The sequence below is a fragment of the Euleptes europaea genome, chromosome 7 (assembly GCF_029931775.1).
Source record: "Euleptes europaea isolate rEulEur1 chromosome 7, rEulEur1.hap1, whole genome shotgun sequence".
NCBI classification, from domain to species: domain Eukaryota; kingdom Metazoa; phylum Chordata; class Lepidosauria; order Squamata; family Sphaerodactylidae; genus Euleptes; species Euleptes europaea.
In genome coordinates this window covers 68,628,766-68,648,396 of record NC_079318.1, presented here as the reverse complement: position 1 = coordinate 68,648,396, position 19,631 = coordinate 68,628,766, and the positions used below count along the sequence as shown (strand labels likewise).

General features: G+C 42.2%; 1 protein-coding gene across 2 annotated transcripts; it reads right to left on the bottom strand.

The window, feature by feature from the left end:
* Positions 1 to 446: 446 nt before the first annotated feature.
* CFAP36 (cilia and flagella associated protein 36) lies at positions 447 to 18,577 on the bottom strand. Of its 2 annotated transcripts, XM_056852710.1 has the most exons (10): positions 18,425 to 18,577; positions 14,219 to 14,283; positions 13,559 to 13,660; positions 12,216 to 12,330; positions 10,841 to 10,928; positions 10,011 to 10,062; positions 9,101 to 9,203; positions 7,910 to 8,040; positions 3,121 to 3,273; positions 447 to 726 (listed from the first exon to the last, which is right to left on the bottom strand). In XM_056852710.1, the coding sequence occupies exons 1-10, from the start codon at positions 18,543 to 18,545 to the stop codon at positions 637 to 639; spliced, it is 1,020 nt and encodes a 339-aa protein (XP_056708688.1). In that variant the 5' UTR covers positions 18,546 to 18,577; the 3' UTR covers positions 447 to 636. The 2 variants fall into 2 exon arrangements, with proteins under 2 accessions (XP_056708688.1, XP_056708687.1); XM_056852709.1 differs by lacking the exons at positions 7,910 to 8,040; positions 9,101 to 9,203 and having other exon boundaries at positions 448 to 726.
* Between the last annotated feature and the right edge of the window lie 1,054 nt (positions 18,578 to 19,631).

Sequence of the window (19,631 nt, the reverse complement as noted above, 5' to 3'; positions counted from 1 at the left end):
TAGCTACTGTCAGGCACTAAGCAAGAGCTGCATATTGCTTCCTTTCTGCAGACAGTCCAGGTTCAATACAAGCCACTAGCTGTCACCTATAAACTTTTCTGTGAAGTGTAAGTGGTGTGGGAACCCAGGACCAGCTGCAGCTCATGGTAGTATGGGCAGGACACACAATGAACACACAAGTGGTGCTTGTTAGTGTACAAATATATATCATATACTGGGTTTAACTGAAAGGCATGAAATTCCTTAGACATAATAGGTATTCAGTTTGTGTAAAACCCCAGCATATTTTCTCTGTTGAGTTTATGAGCTTCCAAAATTGAAACTTGAGTTTAACCATTTTAATGCTAAGCTGTTACAAGTTATGACAAGTTCTTACTTAAAAAAACTCACATTCAACTGAGCATATACCATAATGTCCACATTCAGCAATATATACGGTATTTGAAATCCTATGTATCTAAACAGGGTGCTTAATATAATGTTTAATCTAATTAAAACTTAATGAAGAAAATTACTGCTTTTGCAATATAAAATCAAATTAATGTATACAGTGTTTGAAAACAAACAATTCAGTTCATGGTTAAATATATTCTAAAGGTAATCCTTATCCTTGACTCTTCAAGCAACTTCCCTAGATTATCGTTTGTTAATAACTTCTTCTTTAAGCTTTGCGGCAAGAACTCTTTTCTTCTTTAATGCCCTCTGCTGTTCTTCTTCGGACAGTCCCTAGAACAAAAATGAAAACATTTAATGTGCAAATACTTATGGCTCCCTCAGTCATAGTTTACCAATATGAAATTTCTTGTATAGAGTTTAATGCTAGAGTAGTATTACACCAACAGCTTGAGTTTAAGGTGAATATGTCACGTTGGGGTATTTACACAACATACAGAGGTAGTCCAGGTTTGCCATTGAGGTGCATGTATGTGGCACAAAATTATATCCACTCCTGGCACAATTACAACTCTACCTGTCTGATCTGATGTTTTTCAGGTATAGATACAAAGAACTAGTATGTGTAGCATCCTGTTACTGGTAGATTTGCATATCCTACCACCAGTTTGAATCTGTTCCATTGGAAAGATGCAACAGAAAGCTGACCCTAGAGTTGCACTACAGCCTCTAAGAGAAATAATGTTTTCACATGAACATGCCTTGTACTGAATGAACTATGAGAATTGTCTTCATTATATGAGAATGAGAAATCTGGGAGGTGGGGTCTAAGGGGCCATTTATGAAGTATGTTTTCCAGTACTTCATACAGAATGAAAATTCACTTCATCAAATCAATGTTTGTTCCACAACTTTGAAACTGGGTACAGAGTACCATCAAACCAATTTCAAAATAAATCTGATAAAAGATGTCTTGAATTATAGCAGTTAATACTAGTTACATTTACATGTCTGTGACCAATATTTTTCTACCCCCAGCATAATTTCTCCTTTTGCCAGTACAGGTTTAATCAAAAAGTCAAGTATGTGCTCATGTATGTGGCAAAATCACTTATGCATTCTAGAAAGTTGTGAGGTTTCACCATGCTCATTTTAATCAGTGAGGACTACAGTAATGGTCACATTTAACATAAACAGCCAATATATTCTGACAGAAGAAAAAGTGTACATTGGTTCTAATGTACACTTAGATTTCGGGGGCCGTATAAGGCCCGCGAAATCATTTGGTCTGGCCCTTCGTGGGTCCTGGCACATCTCTCGCTCAGAAGGATCTAAGACCAGCGATCCACCCCCTCCCGCGGACAGGAATAGCCTCTATTCAAGGCGGATGTGAGTTTGTCTTGCTGAGAAAGGGAACCTTTTTCCCCCCTTGAAGAAGAGTCGTTAGCTATGGAGCTGCTAGGACCACCCAACAAACTGTGTCTTGTGTTTACTGCCCTGCCTGAATCTCTCAGGCCCAGCTGGGAAAGGCAGAGCTCAAAAGCGAGTCGCTCTATGTGGCAGATACTCGGAGCTGTCTCTGGTCGTGCCTCTTGGCTGAATGTTTGAATAAATATAGTAGGCTAATGTTTAAGTTGATAATTTTGTATGGCCCGCGAATGATGTTCTAAATATTCAAATGGCCCTTGGCAGAAAAAAGGTTCCCCACCCCTGCTTTATCAGACTGTCCTGTGCCTGTGAGGATAAGGAACAAGGCTCAAAGTCCCTCTCGAGGACTTGGGTGTATTATGATAACCCACACTGTGAAACGTACAGGCCAGAAACTTACTCAGTGTCCTTTAGCAAACCACTATCCTCCCAACCTCCATCTCCCTTCTATACTATGGGGGAAAGAATACAAAGGATTTCAAAAATATGCAAAACACTATGAATGCATGGAAGTAATCTTAATTGCTGCTGCCTGAGACAGACACAGGAGGGCCACAACACCATTCATCTGGCAATCCCTTTGCTACGTGAATGGGAGGGACCTTTGATCACTGTTAGCTTTTTCCATTCTCTATGTACCGGTAGTACTTTAGTTTATTTACAGCGCATTCCTAAGGAGAGTTACTCCAGTCTAAGCCCATTGAAATTAATGGGCTTAGACTGGAGTAACTTTCCTTAGTATAGTTTAGCAGTATATAACAGTTGTACTGTGGTAAATCACATTAGGAATGTTGAAAAAGGCTTTTGTTCCAGTTTCTGTCCCCACTCTGCCAAAGAAGGTTGCTGGGTGACGTTGGGCCTGTCACACACACTCAGCCTAACCTACCTTACAGGGTTATTGTGAGGATAAAATGGAGGAGAGTTATGTAAGCCACTTTGGATTCCCACTGGGGAGGAAGGTGGGATATTAATGAAGTAAATAAATACATCACCTTGATCAGTTAGGAGTCATACAAGCGGTAGCCGCCTTCCCCAAATAATCCCTATCTGACTGTGGAAACACAGTACATAGGCCCAGTTAAATCACTTCAGTGCTGATAAACTGGGAAGCAGAACAGGTCACTGGATTTAGTCCCTTCCTCCAATACCAAATTTTCCTGTTCTGCCAAACAGCACAGTTCAAAATATCATGATTCTATCTGTACCCCAGACCACAGTTCAGGGCCCATATTTTTAATGTAAACAGTTTTTTTAAACAGGACCTATTAACGCTAACCAAATGGCATATTCATTCTTCACCTCCTTGGAAGGTAACAACTCTTCTTTCTGATCTGTATTTTGTGGTACCAAATTAATTTTTGAATCTTTCTTCAAAGCCATCAGTGCATCTCGCTTCTGCTTTAGGTATTCCTCTCGCTCCCTCAGCTCATGTGCTTCAAGTTCTGGTAAATTCTGAAAGAATATAAAAGGCACGCTTAGTATATTGTTTCTCAAGTGTATTTTCTATCACTTTGATAGCTAAAGATTTGTGGAATATTTGGGGAGGGGGGTTAAAAATTGTTAGTTCAACTCCTTTTGTTGAACATTCCCAAGAATAAAACAGCAAAACAGGAGAGAAATAATGCAGTTTAAGACATTCTGGTCAAAACCCAGACTTTTTTGGTGCAGAAGCAACACAGACTTGTCTACCAGGTCATCCTGTGCACATCTGCCATAGTCACCTTTTCCCTAACAGTATCAATCACTGTAGTTTTTGGAGTTACAAACACCCTTGACCAATGCATTCATATCCACTCATCACTTGATTTTTCTCCATGCCTTATTAATTTAGGGGGCACTCCCACTACTAAAAAAATGCCACCCTACCAACACCATTTCCATTATAATCCTAGACTAAGGGCTATTCACACTTTGTGCAACAGCAAACCTATGTCTCCCACTGCATATACAGTCAAAGCCACAACCATTCCTGGCTCCTTGTTGAAAATGTCCAAAGAACAGGTGACCCCACCTAAAATAAAATACTACTCTATTTGGAGTCAGCGCCTCTCTAGGAGATGCTGTGTCTCTGAAGGAGATTTGGAAAAGGAAGCCACAGTCTTCAGTTTGCAAGACCTGAGCAAGGCTGTGATTGATAGGACATTTTGAAGGACACTGATTCATAGGGTTGCCATGAGTCAGAAGCGACTTGACGTCACTTAACACACACAAACTTTTCGTTGAATATCTATAACCTCATTGGTTCTCTCATGATTATGACGCATGTTCATTGCTCATATTTTCTTTGAAGCATACACCTAAAATGTCTGCTTTAAAATGTAAAGTTATCTCAGCAACCATGAATATAGAGCCCTATACCACACCAGCATCCTCTACAAGGATGGGCTACGAGTTAGCACACCTGATCCCCAAGTGCTGCAACTTCTTTCTCGTTCACAACTACTTCAAGCTGGGGAACAGCTTGTATCTTGCACTGCCATGGGTACTATGGGTATTAAAATATTCTAAATAAATAATATTCGCATCGGTCCTCAGTATGTCAACACATTCATGGGTGATACAGAGCAGTGCTTTAGTTGCCATTCCCAAATAACCTCTTTTATTAGAGATACACTGATAACATTATTTGGACCCACAGAAATGAAGACCCTGAGAAAATGTACTAGAGTTTCAACAACTTTCACCCCATCATCAACTTAAACCTGGACCAGACCCCACACCAGCTTTCCTTTTGTAGACCAATGGGCAGCTACATGACAAGCATTATTACTGCCTTATACCAGAAACCTACTGACTGTTAAACATACCTACATGCTTTTGGTCACTGCCCAGGGCATATCACACATCCACTGCCTATAGCTAATCCTAAAAATACAACTATATTCATTCCAATTCCTGAGACAAGGACTTAAAATAAGAATACTTAAAACTAGCTCCAGTGAAGTGACAAAATAGACTGATAATGAATGCCTGGTTAGTGTCTAGGAATAGCCTACTATAGAACAAGCCCCAAAACGAGACAGGCTACGTATCACGTACAGGTCCCCATTAAAACAACTTAAATATATCATTTCCCGTACAATGACACTTTTCTCTCACAGACCATTTGGGTGGTAGGTCTGTCCCAGTTACTTACCAGCCACAACAGGCTACATAACAAGAGTTATGTCTCAACAGCCATTCAGGCCATACTATTACAGACCCTAGTAACATCAGCCATACCATCAGGGACAGTCACCTGCTTATACTCCAGCATAATGCAATTATTATATGAGCTTATGCTGTCTGGCTAGCACAGACAGATCAATCTCTATGCAAAAGAACAAATGGACACAAACCTTTTACCCCCCAAAAGGTCATTGTTTCAAAACCAACAGGAGACCATTTCAGTCTCCCAGGACACACAGTTGATGATTTGAAAGTAGTTATTCAACAGAAGAACAGAAGAAAAGGAGACATCAGCATGAAACTACTAGTCAAAATTTGTCAGGATACCTGACACTATCTAATTAAGGCTCAGTTGTGATTAAGGGTTCCTTTCACAACAAAGATGTTTGGTTTAGCAAAACTAGCAAGACTGGGTGACCACCTGTGGCTGCTGTGAATGGTTATTGCTATTTTCTGCACATTTGAGTTTTCACAGAAATGTCATAGACTGTACATTATATATATCACTGCCTTTTGACCCCACCATTTATTTTGCCCCTCTATACCACGTATAAGTATCAGCCAATCAAGGACACACTTCATGCTTCCATTGGAGTGGATTCTAGTCCACAAAAGTTTATGCCACAATAAATCTGCTATTAAATCCTATCTGAAGATAAGTTTCACCCTGGAGGATTTTTAAGTTTGCCAAATGAGGGCCATACATAACAAAAGAAAATAGTTTGGTGTCTCAAACTAAACATCTTGATTCATAATTATAGGAAGGAAATTTACACTACAGCCATGCTTCCTCACCTTTATTCATACACATTGCTTGGTCCTTTTCTTAGCAACTTTCATATACAAGCTAGGAGAGCAAAGCTGGCAGGACACATCATGTTTAATTTTAAGCTTATCCTAGATCTTCTGAACACAAGTGTATGAGATCAGTTTCCTTATTCAACTCAAGTCTGTCTTGTGTAATTGAATCTGACCTATTCTACCACAGGAGAACATCAGACCGCATTATCAATATTATTCCTACATTCTTGGAAGGAGAATTAACAGAATTCCACACTTGCAGCATGTGCTGTCTCTAAGCTGTAGCAATATTTTCTTAACATTTTTGCTCATGACTATCCGTGTAAACTTTAGAATGAAATTATGTTTCATAGTAATTTCTTTTTCTTGAGAATTTCTGGGCACTTCTGGGTAGATATGGTTCTAGTTATACATCCAAACCGCCTTTAGAATAGAAAAAATGGATTATTGCCTTTATGGAAGTAAGGGCTTTGGTCCATGGTGTTCTAATATAGGTTGTCCAGAGCATATTGGACTGAAAATAAACCCCAATATATTTTAACTGGGTGACCTGTTCAATAGGATTACCGTTAATAAGCCAAAGATATCTCTGCTGATGTAAGGACCTAGAAAACTGCATCACTTTAGATTTACTATAGTTAATAATCAGGCTCTCTGCGCAGCAGTAATCTGCGAAGGAGGTCAGAAGTTGGTGTGGACCCACTGGGGTTAGAGAAAGTAACAGTGTGTCATCAGCATACAGTAGGATTGAAATAAGAGTTTGTGCCAATATAGGAGGATGGAAGTATTGGTTATTTAGTCTAAGGGCCATGTCATTGATATAAAGATTGAACAAAATGGGAGCAAACGGACATCCCTGTCTTACCCCCTTCTGTAAAGAAAAGGAATTGGACAGGTGCCCTTCAGAACTACAGCGAACCTGGGCAGCCGAGGGTTCATAGAGCCTTTGCATTCGCCACAAGAGTCTCTGATCAATCATGGTCCTCCCTAGTTTTTCCTATAGACACTTCCTTGGGACTGAATCAAAGGCTGTTTGCAGATCTATGAAGGCCACATAAAGGCACCTTTTTGTAACAGCCATATATTTCTTAGCCAAGTGGTATAATAACATACAGTGATCGATAGTTGATTGTCCTTGAATGAAGCCTGCCTGCTCTGGACCAATAATGTTCTCTAGGGAAATCCAATCAAGTAAGTGACATAGTAGGACAGAGGCATGTAGTTTGCCAAATATGGACAGTAGACGAATAGGCCGATAGTTACTCAGGTTGTTTTTGTCCCCTTTCTTATGGATAGGGACAATTATTGCCCTTTTCTATATATTATATTTTCCATATATTAGGGATTAGACCTGTCTGATAATGACACTAAAGATCGCACCACCAGTCAAGATTTGACAGGAAAAATTTGCGTGGAACTAGGCCCAGTCCAGGTGATTTACCTGTTTCCATCCCCCTGATGATTTCCCTAACTTCTTCTCTTATTTCTGGCCAGAATGATACATTCTCAGGCTGTTCCACAGCAAAGTCTGCTGGACCACTGGAGGCATATAATGCTAAGAAATATTGTTTCCATGTCATTGGAGGAACACAGAAAGTGATTAATTTGCCAGTGCACTGGGAGAAGGAAATGGCATTCTCACATTAACCATTCCTATGAAAATAAATAGGTTGGACCCTACAGGAATTTTCTGCTAATGAGAGATATTTGCATCAGTGGAATGGAACTTTCCTGCCTCCCCCTGCTGGCCCACTGAGCTCGTTGAAATGCTGCTGCTGGGTGACAAGGAACCCTCAGAATCAGATGGGGAGGATGGGACGGGACTGGGAGTCCACGGGGTGGGGGGGCTGACAAAAAACAAACAAGAAAACCGTCCTACTGATAGAAAATTACCACTAGGTTCTACTACGCATCTATACACAATTACAATAAACAAAATACAAAAAGTAATCAAAAATTATTCTCTAGCTTTAAACATTAGTTCAAATATCTTATCAGTGCGATCCTATGCAGTTATTCCAATCTAAGCCCACAATGAGCTTAGACTGGAGAAACTCTGCATAGAATTGCACTGGTAATTATATATGGTCTATATTTTAAAATAGAATGTTCAACTTACTTGCCCTTCAGTCCCTGCTTGCTTTGTGACACATTCAGAACCATTCCCAATTGCTTTTTTCTGACTCTCTTTCTTCAGTTTGGCAGAGGGCAGTTCTCGGGTAGAAATTTCTTTGTTTTTTGCCTCAAGACCTGAATTTTCATTGAGAGAAATGGTGTTATATCCTACAAGTATAGATTAAAGGGTTTAACTTTACTCACACAACTGAACATTCCTGCCTCCCTTTTCCCACAGCCTCCACTGGCCTTCAGGGGAATCCCCCGAATAGCTCTAGGCATAATGTGGAAGTCTGTAACAGGTGTGGTCAATCATCCTAAATAAATAAATCACTCCAGCTGTCAAGTGCCCTTCTGCTGGTGGAAAACAAATACTCAATCCAACCCAAAGATCTCGAACATTTATGCCTGGGATGTTTTTAATTAAAAATAATTAAAATTGCTTCCCCTCCCCGTTTCCTACTTGCAAAATTATTTAACTTCCCTGGCTCTCCCAACAATACTATGAAAGAGCACACTGTTTTCCCCCCTCCCATTTTACTGTTATGAATGTCAGGCTCTTAAATATTCCTAAATGACACACCCCAAGTTCAAGGCAGAAGGGGGACTTGAGCTCACCTCTTCAAGATCTGAAACTATCTGTCTAGATCACAACAGCTAGGAGACTTAGATTAAAAGAAAGTATTTAGCTATTGAACACAAAGTTCTGGAATAATTTTATTTGGACGAATACTGGGTATATAATGAGAGTTGGATAAAGTCATGAAGGATACTGTGAAAGTTTTGGTTTCCAATACCTGAGTTGGGGCCATCTGGGTCAGAAATGTCTCCACTACCTCTATCTGACCCCGAGTTTTTTCTTCTCCTCTCCCACTTCCCCTACAGCATCCAAAACAACCACAACCAGGGACAGGGGTTAAGGTGGCATAAAGATACACCCCATTACATTTCTCTTTGGATGAGTGGGCAGGTGGGCTTTGTTCATGCTCAGAATCTGACCAATTGTTATGGTCTGAACAGCCTTAGCCAATAACCAAAATGAACTCCTCCTCCCCCTTTTGCTCTGCATTTTTCATAGAAGCCATGCTTTGTGTTTTCTACCAGCTGAAATATCAAAAGTGTTTTTTGTCCTACAACAAATAGCAATATGCTGTATATTTTTAAATACTTATAAGTTAAAAACTTGTAGACATACCAGATAGGAGTTTGGGAGCATGTTGAACAGGTTCTTTAGCTCCCGCACTTTCACACAGCTGTCCTGTATATTTGTGTGCAGCATCAGATGATCTCACTTTATCCTGTGCCCCACTGGATGATCTCACTTTATCCTGTGCCCCACTGAATGATCTCACTTTATCCTGTGCCCCACTGGATGATCTCACTTTATCCTGTGCACCACTGGATGATCTCACTTTATCCTGTGCACCACTGGATGATCTCACTTTATCATGTGGCTTAACATTTAAGGGAACAAAGAAAAACAGGAGAGTATAAAGATAAGCTATGTGGGGGTCTGTAGCAGGAGGGGGAGCCAGTAAAAATGCTGCCCCTCACCACAGAAGTGTTCTTCTATCAGCAGAAAACAAGTACTTTTCTACAATCCATTGATGTGATATAATCATTAAAATATGCTTAGAGAATACAAATTAACAATAACACAGAGCTGGAATACTCCTGTAGATATTGCTTCAACAACTACAGCCACATTCTATTTCAGGCCTTTTATTAAGTCAGTAAAGCCTAATAGGCACATATGAATGACTGAAACTCTGACAGAACAAAGTTCTAAAGAGAAGTTATTATTAGTAATAGCTTCACCACATCCACATGGTAGATGTGGTGCCGGTGTGGTGCCAGTGTGATGTAGTGGTTAGAGTGTTGGACTAGGATCTGGGAGGCCCAGGTTCAAATCCCCATAATGCCATGGAAGCATTGAGCCAGTCACATACTCTCAGCTTAACCTGCTACACAGAGTTGTTGTGAGAATAAAACGGAAAAGAGGAGAAAGACACAAGCCACTTTAGGTCCCCATGGGGGAGAAAGGAGAGATATATGGTGTAAATAAAATTTTAAAAATAGATGTGTTAAACTGAATCTCAACATACTTCTTTAGTTCTTTTCCTTTCTTGCTCTAGATCATATTCTTCCTTTGATTTCCTGAAAAATCAAAAACAAAGCAAAATGCAATGTTCATGTGTGTGACATTTTTCTTAAACAACTTGCTCACACAAAACACAAAATTCTCAACAGTTATGCTCCCCAGAGACCTCCCAACTGTAAATTCATAGATGAAAGAGATAACATGGTATGTCAGAGGTTCCACTTTGAGGGGCTGTGGCTCACAGGTAGAGCATCTGCTTGGCATGCAGAAGGTCCCAGGTTCAATCCCTGGCATCTCCAGTTAAAGGGACTAGGCAAGTAGGTGATGTGAAAGACCTCTGCCTGAGACCCTGGAGAGCCGCTGCTGGTCTGAGTAGACAATACTGACTTTGACGGACCAAGGGTCTGATTCAGTATAAGGTAGCTTAATGTGTTCAGATCTTATAGAAACAAAATTATTCTCTGAAGTATAAACTTGCCAGCTTCTTGTGGAGCAGCTAGGCTTCCACCTAATCCTGAACTGTGGGCTATCCCATACCCCTGGGGAATTTCACAAACTTCTCTCCCTCAAACACAGAGTTAAACTAACTGGTCTGCGAAATGACAGACCCAACAATGCCCACTTCAAATGTGAGACTGAATTTTTCACTGCCTGTGGCATTCACTGCCTGTAACATCATAATGTTCTGGCATATGTCAGTGAATAGGATTCTGGTAAATGCCCCTTCTAATGTTAGCCATAGGCTCTACCAAGCCCTTGTCATCATGTCAGTATGCACATTCATGGGAGGAATCCAGAGCAAACAAAATCCATAGGCAGAAAATATCTTCTTACCTAAGAACCTCCCTCAGTATTTTCATTTCTTCTTCTTCAATTTCAGTGTACGCATCAGACCCATCTGTTAAGCAGTCAGGTAGCACACCTGTTAAAATTAAGGAACATACGGCATACAGTTTCTAAAGATGAAGTGGGAGTTGTTCTCCATTTCAAAATATGCCTGTCAAACCTGGGCCAACATTTCAGAGAATCCTGAACAGCATTTTTGGAAGCAATTTCATTTCTAATGCTTGCTACAGGCCCTATCCAAATTAGTGTAATGTAAGGGGTGTATCAGCTAGCAGAAATCCCAATGGACAAACACAAGAAATAACCTTTGTTTCTGCCCTCTTGCACCTCTGTGTTTTGCCTATGCTTTCTTAGCTCCACACCTACCCCATAACACCTTCCAGTAGTAGTGGCCCAGCTGATTTTAATTATGGCATGGGTTGCGAGTGGTTAGTAAGGCAATGTTAACAAATAACTGTACTGGATCACATACTGGTATTTACAGAAGAAGCCTGGGGAGATAGAACAGGAATCTGAGGTAATTTATATTACTTGCCCCTCTCCTGGCATCATTCACCCCAATACCTTCATTCCACAACACACAAATATACAAAAGTTTGTCTCTTTAGAAGGGCTCAATGCTTAGTGGTTTGGTCACTAAGACAATGAATGTAACAAGTTACTGGTTATTACAGCAAGGGACAGCAGAACTCTGCTTTAAAACAGTTTCAATATCCCACACCTTTACTAAACTGAGAAGTGTGTTTCTGTCAGAAAGAGGGAAATAATGATTTTTTTAAAACTTCTCAAACCCAAGAACCTTGGCCTATTGAAATAGGGTTAGCTTGTCTCTTGGGATATTTTCTCACTCCCCTCACAAGTCACTAACCCACTATTTCCCCAAGGTAACACAGGATGCCTGTTGTATTCCTGCCTTTATTGTCCCCTGAGCCCTACGTACCTATACTATAGATGTTTGAGTTCTTTTTCTTCCCTGAGTGAAGCCTAATTATTCTCCTGGTAGTTTTCCCTGTTTCTTCCCCAAGCCCTGCCTGAAGCAATGAGATACCTTCCCTCCACTTAACTCCCCACCCCTCACCCCAGGTTCCACAGCCTTTCACTGGTTGATGGCACTTAGTATTTGCCTACTCCCCCTGAAGGCAGAGATTTGTTGGGATGCCTGGAGGGCAGAACTAGAGGCTGTCTGTCACAGTCCCCTCTTTCCATGTCTCATTGTTGCCTCTCCTGGCCTCTTGCCAGTATTTTTCTTCTTCATATTGCACCCATCGCTCATTGAGCCCACTGGTGCCATAGAAAAACTGAAGTCAGGTATGGTCAAAGTAAAGAAAAGAGATAAGAGGAGTTTTTACTGCCTATTTCTTACCATTTCTTTCCTGAATTATTCTTATGGCCTGCAACTGCATTTCAATATTTTTCTGGACCATCATTTCTTTAAACAATCTGAAGTCTTCTGCTGCCAATACTGGCTGTAAAATGGCCTGTGTGCAAAAATAATAATAATAAAATAAAAAAGGTGGTGGTGGATTTTATTGCATTCAGCAAAGTCATCCAAATAATTCAATTGTGGTTCTACCTCCTGCACAGCTGTCCTCTACCCTAGGCAGTGCAAACAGCTCATCTGAGACTCCAGCTTCTGAAACCTGCTTCTGATAAAATGCACAGAAATTTTGCCCCTAGTTCAAAGGTCTCCCCAAAAATCACCTAAAGCAGAACCTGTGGGGGCACTTTGGAATTCTACCACAGGATGGTGGTATTAGCAGTTGGACCCCTCCTCCAGTTAAGGGCTTCTTGGTTCGCTCCTCTGTTATCTCACAATATTTTAATCCCACAATATTTAAGACTGGATAATCAAACGCATGACGCCAGCCCATCCCACTATAAGTCTTAAACAAGTAGCTGCTGGAGGCTCCCCATGCGTTTGAACCAACCATATAATGTGGGATAGTTCGCAATGTGGGATAGCAGGGGAGTGACATCGCCCAAGGATTGGCTGAGGAGTTATCCAATCAAAGGGCGATTCTCCCCTTTTTTTTCTTGGAACACCAGCGTTCCGGTATACCATCATCTCAACCAATTGCTCGCGCAGGAAAGGGGGCGGGACGGAGGAGACCGGTAAGGGGCATTAGTAGCGAGCTAGTCGAGTCATTACACGCACGTCAGCGTTCCAGTAATGTGGCAAAATAAAAAAAAGTAGCGGTTTAGCACCGAAAAGATCGCTAGAAACCAGGGATTGCTTAACCGGGTTTTTTTGCCTTAATTCGCGACTAAGATGGGTCCGATGCGCAGCCCTTGGACGGTCGTGCGTGTGGACCACGGGGATTCGCTACTTTTAAGGCACAAAGGCGAGACAAATTGGCCGTGCGTTAAACCCCTTTGTGTGTTTAAAAAAAATACATTTTGTGCAAATTAAAAATCCTATGAAATGAAACTCAGCTATAAAGTCATTATGGTGTAGTTGTTAATGTATCAGAATAGGATCTGGAAGACCCAAGTTTGAATCCCCACTCTTCCTTGGAAGGTTTTGTGACCTTGGACCAGAAACATGCTCGCAGCATAACCTACCTCACAGTGCTGATGTGAGTTTAAAATGGAAGAGAGGAGAACGATGTAAGCTGCTTTGGTTCCCCAATGGAGAGAAAGGCAGGGTATAAACAATGTAAATAAAGATATTTCCAGGAAAGTAATTAACTATGTTGAAAGACTTACCTGTGAGGTCCGAGTTTTGGCAAGAGGAGACACACAAGCTTCTTGAAATTTCTCTTCATTAATTCCAACTTCCTTAAGGTAAGAGTCTAGCAACCTTTCAACCTACAGTGATAAATAGTATAGCATGTGGATAATAAATAAATGATTACTATTTTTCACCTAAGTCCAGATAAGCCAACCTAGACATTATAAGGGTCATGTGGTGGCTGAAGACAAGCTCACATCTCTTTCTCCCCCTTCCACAGTAACGTCCAATGATATAAAATATACGACTGCACTGCATGTCGCTGAATGCGCTTCATTATTGCTTGCAGGAGATGGAAAACCTGGAGTGCAGTGACATCACATCAACCTTTTTCTAATGCTTTTTCTAATGCTTGACAGTACTGGGTAAAAAAGCACATGAATATGTGGGTTGCTGCTTTAGATGGCACTCATGCAACTGCTTTAACATCTAGCGCCGACTCTAAACACTCAGCACAAAGTAACAAGATATGGATTCTCTGACATAGCACAACAGCAATAAGTCAAGCACACTGGTGCTCAAGAAAAATTTCCATCATTCTTTTCAAAAACCTGAGCCAGCAATAGCTCATCCATAGTGGTTCACTAGTCGCATTATTTTCTATAAAGTATTTGGTGAAAGTGAATATTACTCACCAAAGCTTTATACTCCTGATGAATCTCAGTGTAAGACAACTTGCTTTCTTCTTCATCATCAAAAACTGTAAAACAAGCTTTGTTTAATATGTAGACCAGGGGTGGTGAACGTCAGACCCAGGGGCCATTTAAGGCTCGTAAAATCATTTGGTCTGGCCCTTCGTGGGTCCTGGCACATCTCTAGCTCTGAAGGATCTAAGACTGGCGATCCGCCCCCTCCCGCAGACAGGAACAGCCTCTATTCAAGGCAGATGTGAGTTTGTTTTGTTGAGAAAAGGAACCTTCCCCCCCCCCTTGCAGAAGAGTCATTAGCTATGGAGCTGCTAGGACAGCCCAAGAAACTGTGTTGACCCTTTCCCACCCTGGCCGTGGAGAAACATATTCCCTCTGTACTACAAGAGGGCTGGGGGCGGAAGTGGCAACAATAGAGGGGTTAAAGGGGGCAGGGCCAGATTTCATGGGGGGGGATTCTTAGCCAGTGTGTCCTCATTTCACCCCTGCAGGCAGAGGTAGCAGGAGCCAGATGTAGAATCCGGCCCCGACCATGCGAAGCAGGAGCAACTCCGGCGTATGGCTAGATGGCTACACCCGGCTGGTGCAACAGACCATCCTGTGCCACTATGTGGGCAAGTGCGCCACCGGTTGGATGCCTGCCTGCTTGCTCGCATGGGGGGGGGTCATCTGGGGCAGCTACCTGCTTGGAGCCTGGTCGGCTAATTTTTAAGTTGATAATTTTGTATGGCCCGCGAATGATGTTATAAATATCCAAATGGCCCTTGGGGGGGGAAAGGTTCCCCACCCCTGATGTAAACAGTTCAAAAATCTTCAGAGAACAATCCTAAACAAGTATATTCAAAGGAGCTTACCCCCAGGAAAATGTTTTTTAGAATTCCTCTGTCATTTCTAAAATATTCTGAATCTATAAAGATCCTGAAATTATACTCCTAATGTAATGAAATTTATCTAAATTGCAAAATGTAATATCTACAAAATTGAACGGCCTACAGAATAGGCATTCCTAAGCTGCAAACAATTCGGCTTCCCTTACAAAGTTATCACAACTTCAACATCCTCTCAACCTAGAAACCTAATTGGATCTACCTCCCTTGGTTACAGCAGTGGCTAAATACTGTACTTATAAACATAACATATAGCAACCCATACAAATTTGAGAAGTACTTTGATGAAGATCTAATTAAGCAAAACATTCAGAAAACAAAGTAGTTGAGATGGGAGGGCAAATACTGCTGGTGCAAAGAACATTCTTCCAATGGAAGTATTCAAAATTTAAAAAAAAGTAGCTAAAAACCTAACCAAAAATGTCAATGTTTCCTGCTGCTCTCCAGCGATTTTTCCTGAGGCATCTACCAAAAAGTCCAGAGACTTTTTTTCAAAACAATCCATATTCCAAAACAAATCTTCTCTAAATCCAAATTATCTAGCTATTCTACAAGAGATAAGTCTTTCTGTGTCTTTTGTACATACGTTGATAAAAAGTTTCTCTCTGCCTCCCCATCCTTTACCTTTCTAAGGATGCTCTAACTATAATGGAGACAACAAAAATACTACAGTCCAGTCAAACAAACTACTAGTGGCACAGATATTACCTATCTCTGGTGCAAAATCTGTGTTTACAAAGGCATTATACTTCAAGATGCTTGGTTAGAGAAAAAGTACTACAGAAATGACAGAGCAAGAAACTTACACAGAGCAAGAAACTCCCTAATTCTGATGTTACTTAACCAATTTCCTAGCAGCTTCACTACATTCTATGGTTTTATCATTGTGACCAAAGGATATGTTTCTTTGTCACACAACTGGCACATTTTATTCAGGGCAAATTCACATACCATGGACTATGGGGACTCTGAGGAATTTGATGCTGTGAAGCTGGATCAACTGCATCCAAGCAGAGGTGGTACTTAAAAACACTTTCCAATACACTGTCTTATACTCAGACCACTGCGTTAACAAAGTACTTGTCTACGCCAATTGGCAGCCAGTGGTTTTTCCCAAAATCCTTTTAACTGAAGATAGCAGGTATTAAACCTGGGGCTTTCTGGGAATGGCAACCATGAAGGAGCTAGAAAAGATTCTTAAGTGTAAGGCTGAGTCACTGGCAACCAAGATCAAGTTAATTCATGCCATAGTATTCCCTATTACTATGTACGGGTGTGAAAGCTGACAGGAACAAAGTAGATTCTTTTGAAATGTAGTGTTGGAAGAGAGTGTTACAGCTACCATGGACCGACAAAAAACAACAACAAATCAGTGGGTTCTAGATCAAATAAAGCCTGAACAGTCACTAGAAGCTAAAATGACTAAACTGAGGTTATCATACCTTGGTCACATTATGACAGGGGTGGGGAACGTCAGGCCCGGGGGCCGTATAAGGCCCGCGAAATCATTTGGTCTGGCCCTTTGTGGGTCCTGGTAGATCTCTAGCTCAGAAGGATCTAAGACTGGCAATCTGCCCCCTCCCGCGGACAGGAATAGCCTCTATTCAAGGCAGATTCGAGTTTGTTTTGCCGAGAAAAGGGATCTTCTTTCCCCCTTGCAGAAGAGTCGTTAGCTATGGAGCTGCTAGGACCGGCCAAGAAACTGTGTTAACCCTTTCCTACCCAGGCCGTGGAGAAACGTATTCCCTCTGTACTACAAGAAGGCTGGGGTGGAGGTGGCAACAATGGAGGGGTTAAAGGGGGCAGGGCCAGAATGTGTGGGGGCGAGTTCTGAGTTGATTTTTGTATGGCCCGCGAATGATGTTATAAATATCCAAATGGCCCTTGGCAGAAAAAAGGTTCCCCACCCCTGCATTATGAGAAGACAAGAGTCACTGGAAAAGACAATAATGCTAGGAAAAGTTGAAGGCAGCAGGAAAAGAGGAAGGCCGAACATGATGGCTTGACTAAATCAAGGAAGTCACGGCCCTCAGTTTGCAAGACCTGAGCAAGGCTGTTAACGATAGGCTGTTTTGGAGGACATTGATTTATAGGATCACCATGAATCAGGAGCGACTTCACAACACTTAACACACACACACATTCATGTAAGACAGGTCCATAGCACATGCTCTACTACTGTGCTATGGACCTGTCTTACATGATAGTTCTGGATACTAGGAACCTACGGCCTACCAAAAAAATATATTTTAAAAACTATTAAATGGAAAGGGTGGGAATTGCTTTTAAATGGCTAAATTTGCATTCCTGAATGTCAATAGTTAAACTTTAGCACTGAAAAAAAGCTAACTTGTCACTAGTGGTACCATGACCACTATCCAACACTGACAGCTACACGCCACACAGCAGTACTTTTTCTAGCTACAGAATATTTTTAATATTTCTAAAGGAAGAACAGGTCTATAGTGCCAACCAGCTAAGTAGCCGCTGCAATCCTGCGTATTAAAAGAGAATAGGGAAATGGGAAGCTTCCTTTCTCCATTTCCAACAGGGCTGCATGTCTGGCACGTTTTAAGCTGGTACAGAATCAGCATGCTCATGTTTTCTCTGAATCATAGGGACAATCAAAGTGCACCATTATTTTCAGCATATTTACTGAGTTTATACATGATACATGGATGGGGTTTTTCCAACTGTGGGGAAAGCAGCACCACAAGTTGTTTGCTAAAAGTGCTGTGTCACAGGGATATGCTTATATGATGGCGAGAACTGTTTCGCTCAACATCCAATACCACAACCTGCTACAAGCACAAGAAGCTTTGAACCTCTTCCCTCATAATCATCATCACAATCAAGCCAAATTTAAGCACTTCTAAGGTTCATTTATTCCAACAGGAAGTGATATTCATTCATTCATTGCTGCAATCTTATGTAAACTTAAAGCCCTTTAAATTCTGCAAAGCAAACTGTTCAAAAACTGAGATCTTTGTCTATACTAAAATAAGTGGAATTTAAAGTACTAAACCTTGGACAAATCATGCATAATGGTAATTCTCTTTATGCGGCTCTCTCCCATTCCCTAACTTGCATTTCTTTACATGCAAAAGCAATTCACCGTAAAAAGAAAAATATTAGCAAAGTCCATTTTTGAGCAAGAACCCGCGGTTAGGGAGGAAGGGAGCCCGTGGGAAGACGCGTTGAGGATTTCGCTGTTATGCGATGAGGGAAGAAGCCAGTGGCGCAATACAGGGAGCTTCTCCGCTCGCCCAGAGCCCCTCCCCTCCGCTGTCCCGGCCCCTCATCTCACCCTCACACTTTTGTTCCACGAACTCCACGATGGGGATGGACCAGGCGGGGCTGCGGAGGAAGCCGGCGATGCTGTCTACCACCCACTCCACTTCTGCCTCCGCCTCCCCCTCGGCCGCCATCTCATCTCTCCTCCCCTTCCTTCTTCCCCTCACAAAAACACACACGCGAAGCGTCGTTCGCAGCGCGCGAGAGAGAGGGGGGGGCGAGGGTGCGCGAGGCCAAGAAATCCGGTGACGGTTGGAGCGGGGGGGGGTGTTCACTTTCCGTCACTATGGCAACCGTCGTCACAGAGCAGAAAGGGAGGAGGGAAATCCACGCCGCGCACGGTCGCGCGCGCAGCACCGGAGGAGTTCGAATGCGTGCGCGCGCAAGCAGAGTCGTCGCGGGCGCCCACCCGTCGCCGCTCCTGTTCTGAGCGCGTCATCCGCTCACGCGCTCCTTCCCGCCCTGCTTTTCTTTGCGAGGAGAGGCGCGGTTGCGCGCTCCTGTCGGGTACAGGGACGAGAGGGTGGAAACGCACCGGCTGGAAAAGAGACACGTCAATACCCGCGCTGTGTGGCGCGCGAGGTTCGCTTGGTGGTTGTAGCAGCTGCTGAGAGGAAAGGTGGTTGGTCGACGGCGGCGCTGCGGCCTTCCACTTTAGGCCTCCCCCTCCAGAGGAAGCCACGGCCTTCAGTTTGCAGGATCTGAGCAGGGCTGTCAAAGATAGGACATTTTGGAGGACTTTCATTCATAGGGTCGCCATGAGTCGGAAGCGACTTGACGGCACTTAACACACACACACTCCAGAGGTGCTGTTATTGGATTTCCGGTTCCTGCCCCTTACAGAGAAGGGCGAATAAGGGAAGCTGAGTGGTAGTTACTGTTTCTCACCTCCAACTCCATAGTACTATTATTTATATAGTATCTTTCTCCTCTTCATTAGTTCCCCCTTTTTCTCCAATGGTGGTTGTTTGTTTGTTTGTTTTAGGCTGCTGTTTGCGTGAATGGCCACAATGGAACCATCCATGCTAACAAGGTTTATTGATTGTATTAGGATGAGCTCGGAAATAATGATCTGGCAATATTCATACAGCTGCAGACCTTATTTTCAGTGGTCATTCACTATGGGCCAGGAGTGTGTGTGTGTGTGGGGGGGGGCGTTATCAGGCTTTCGTTTCCACTATTAAAGGGGAAGTTATTAGGGGTTTATAAAAATAAAATAC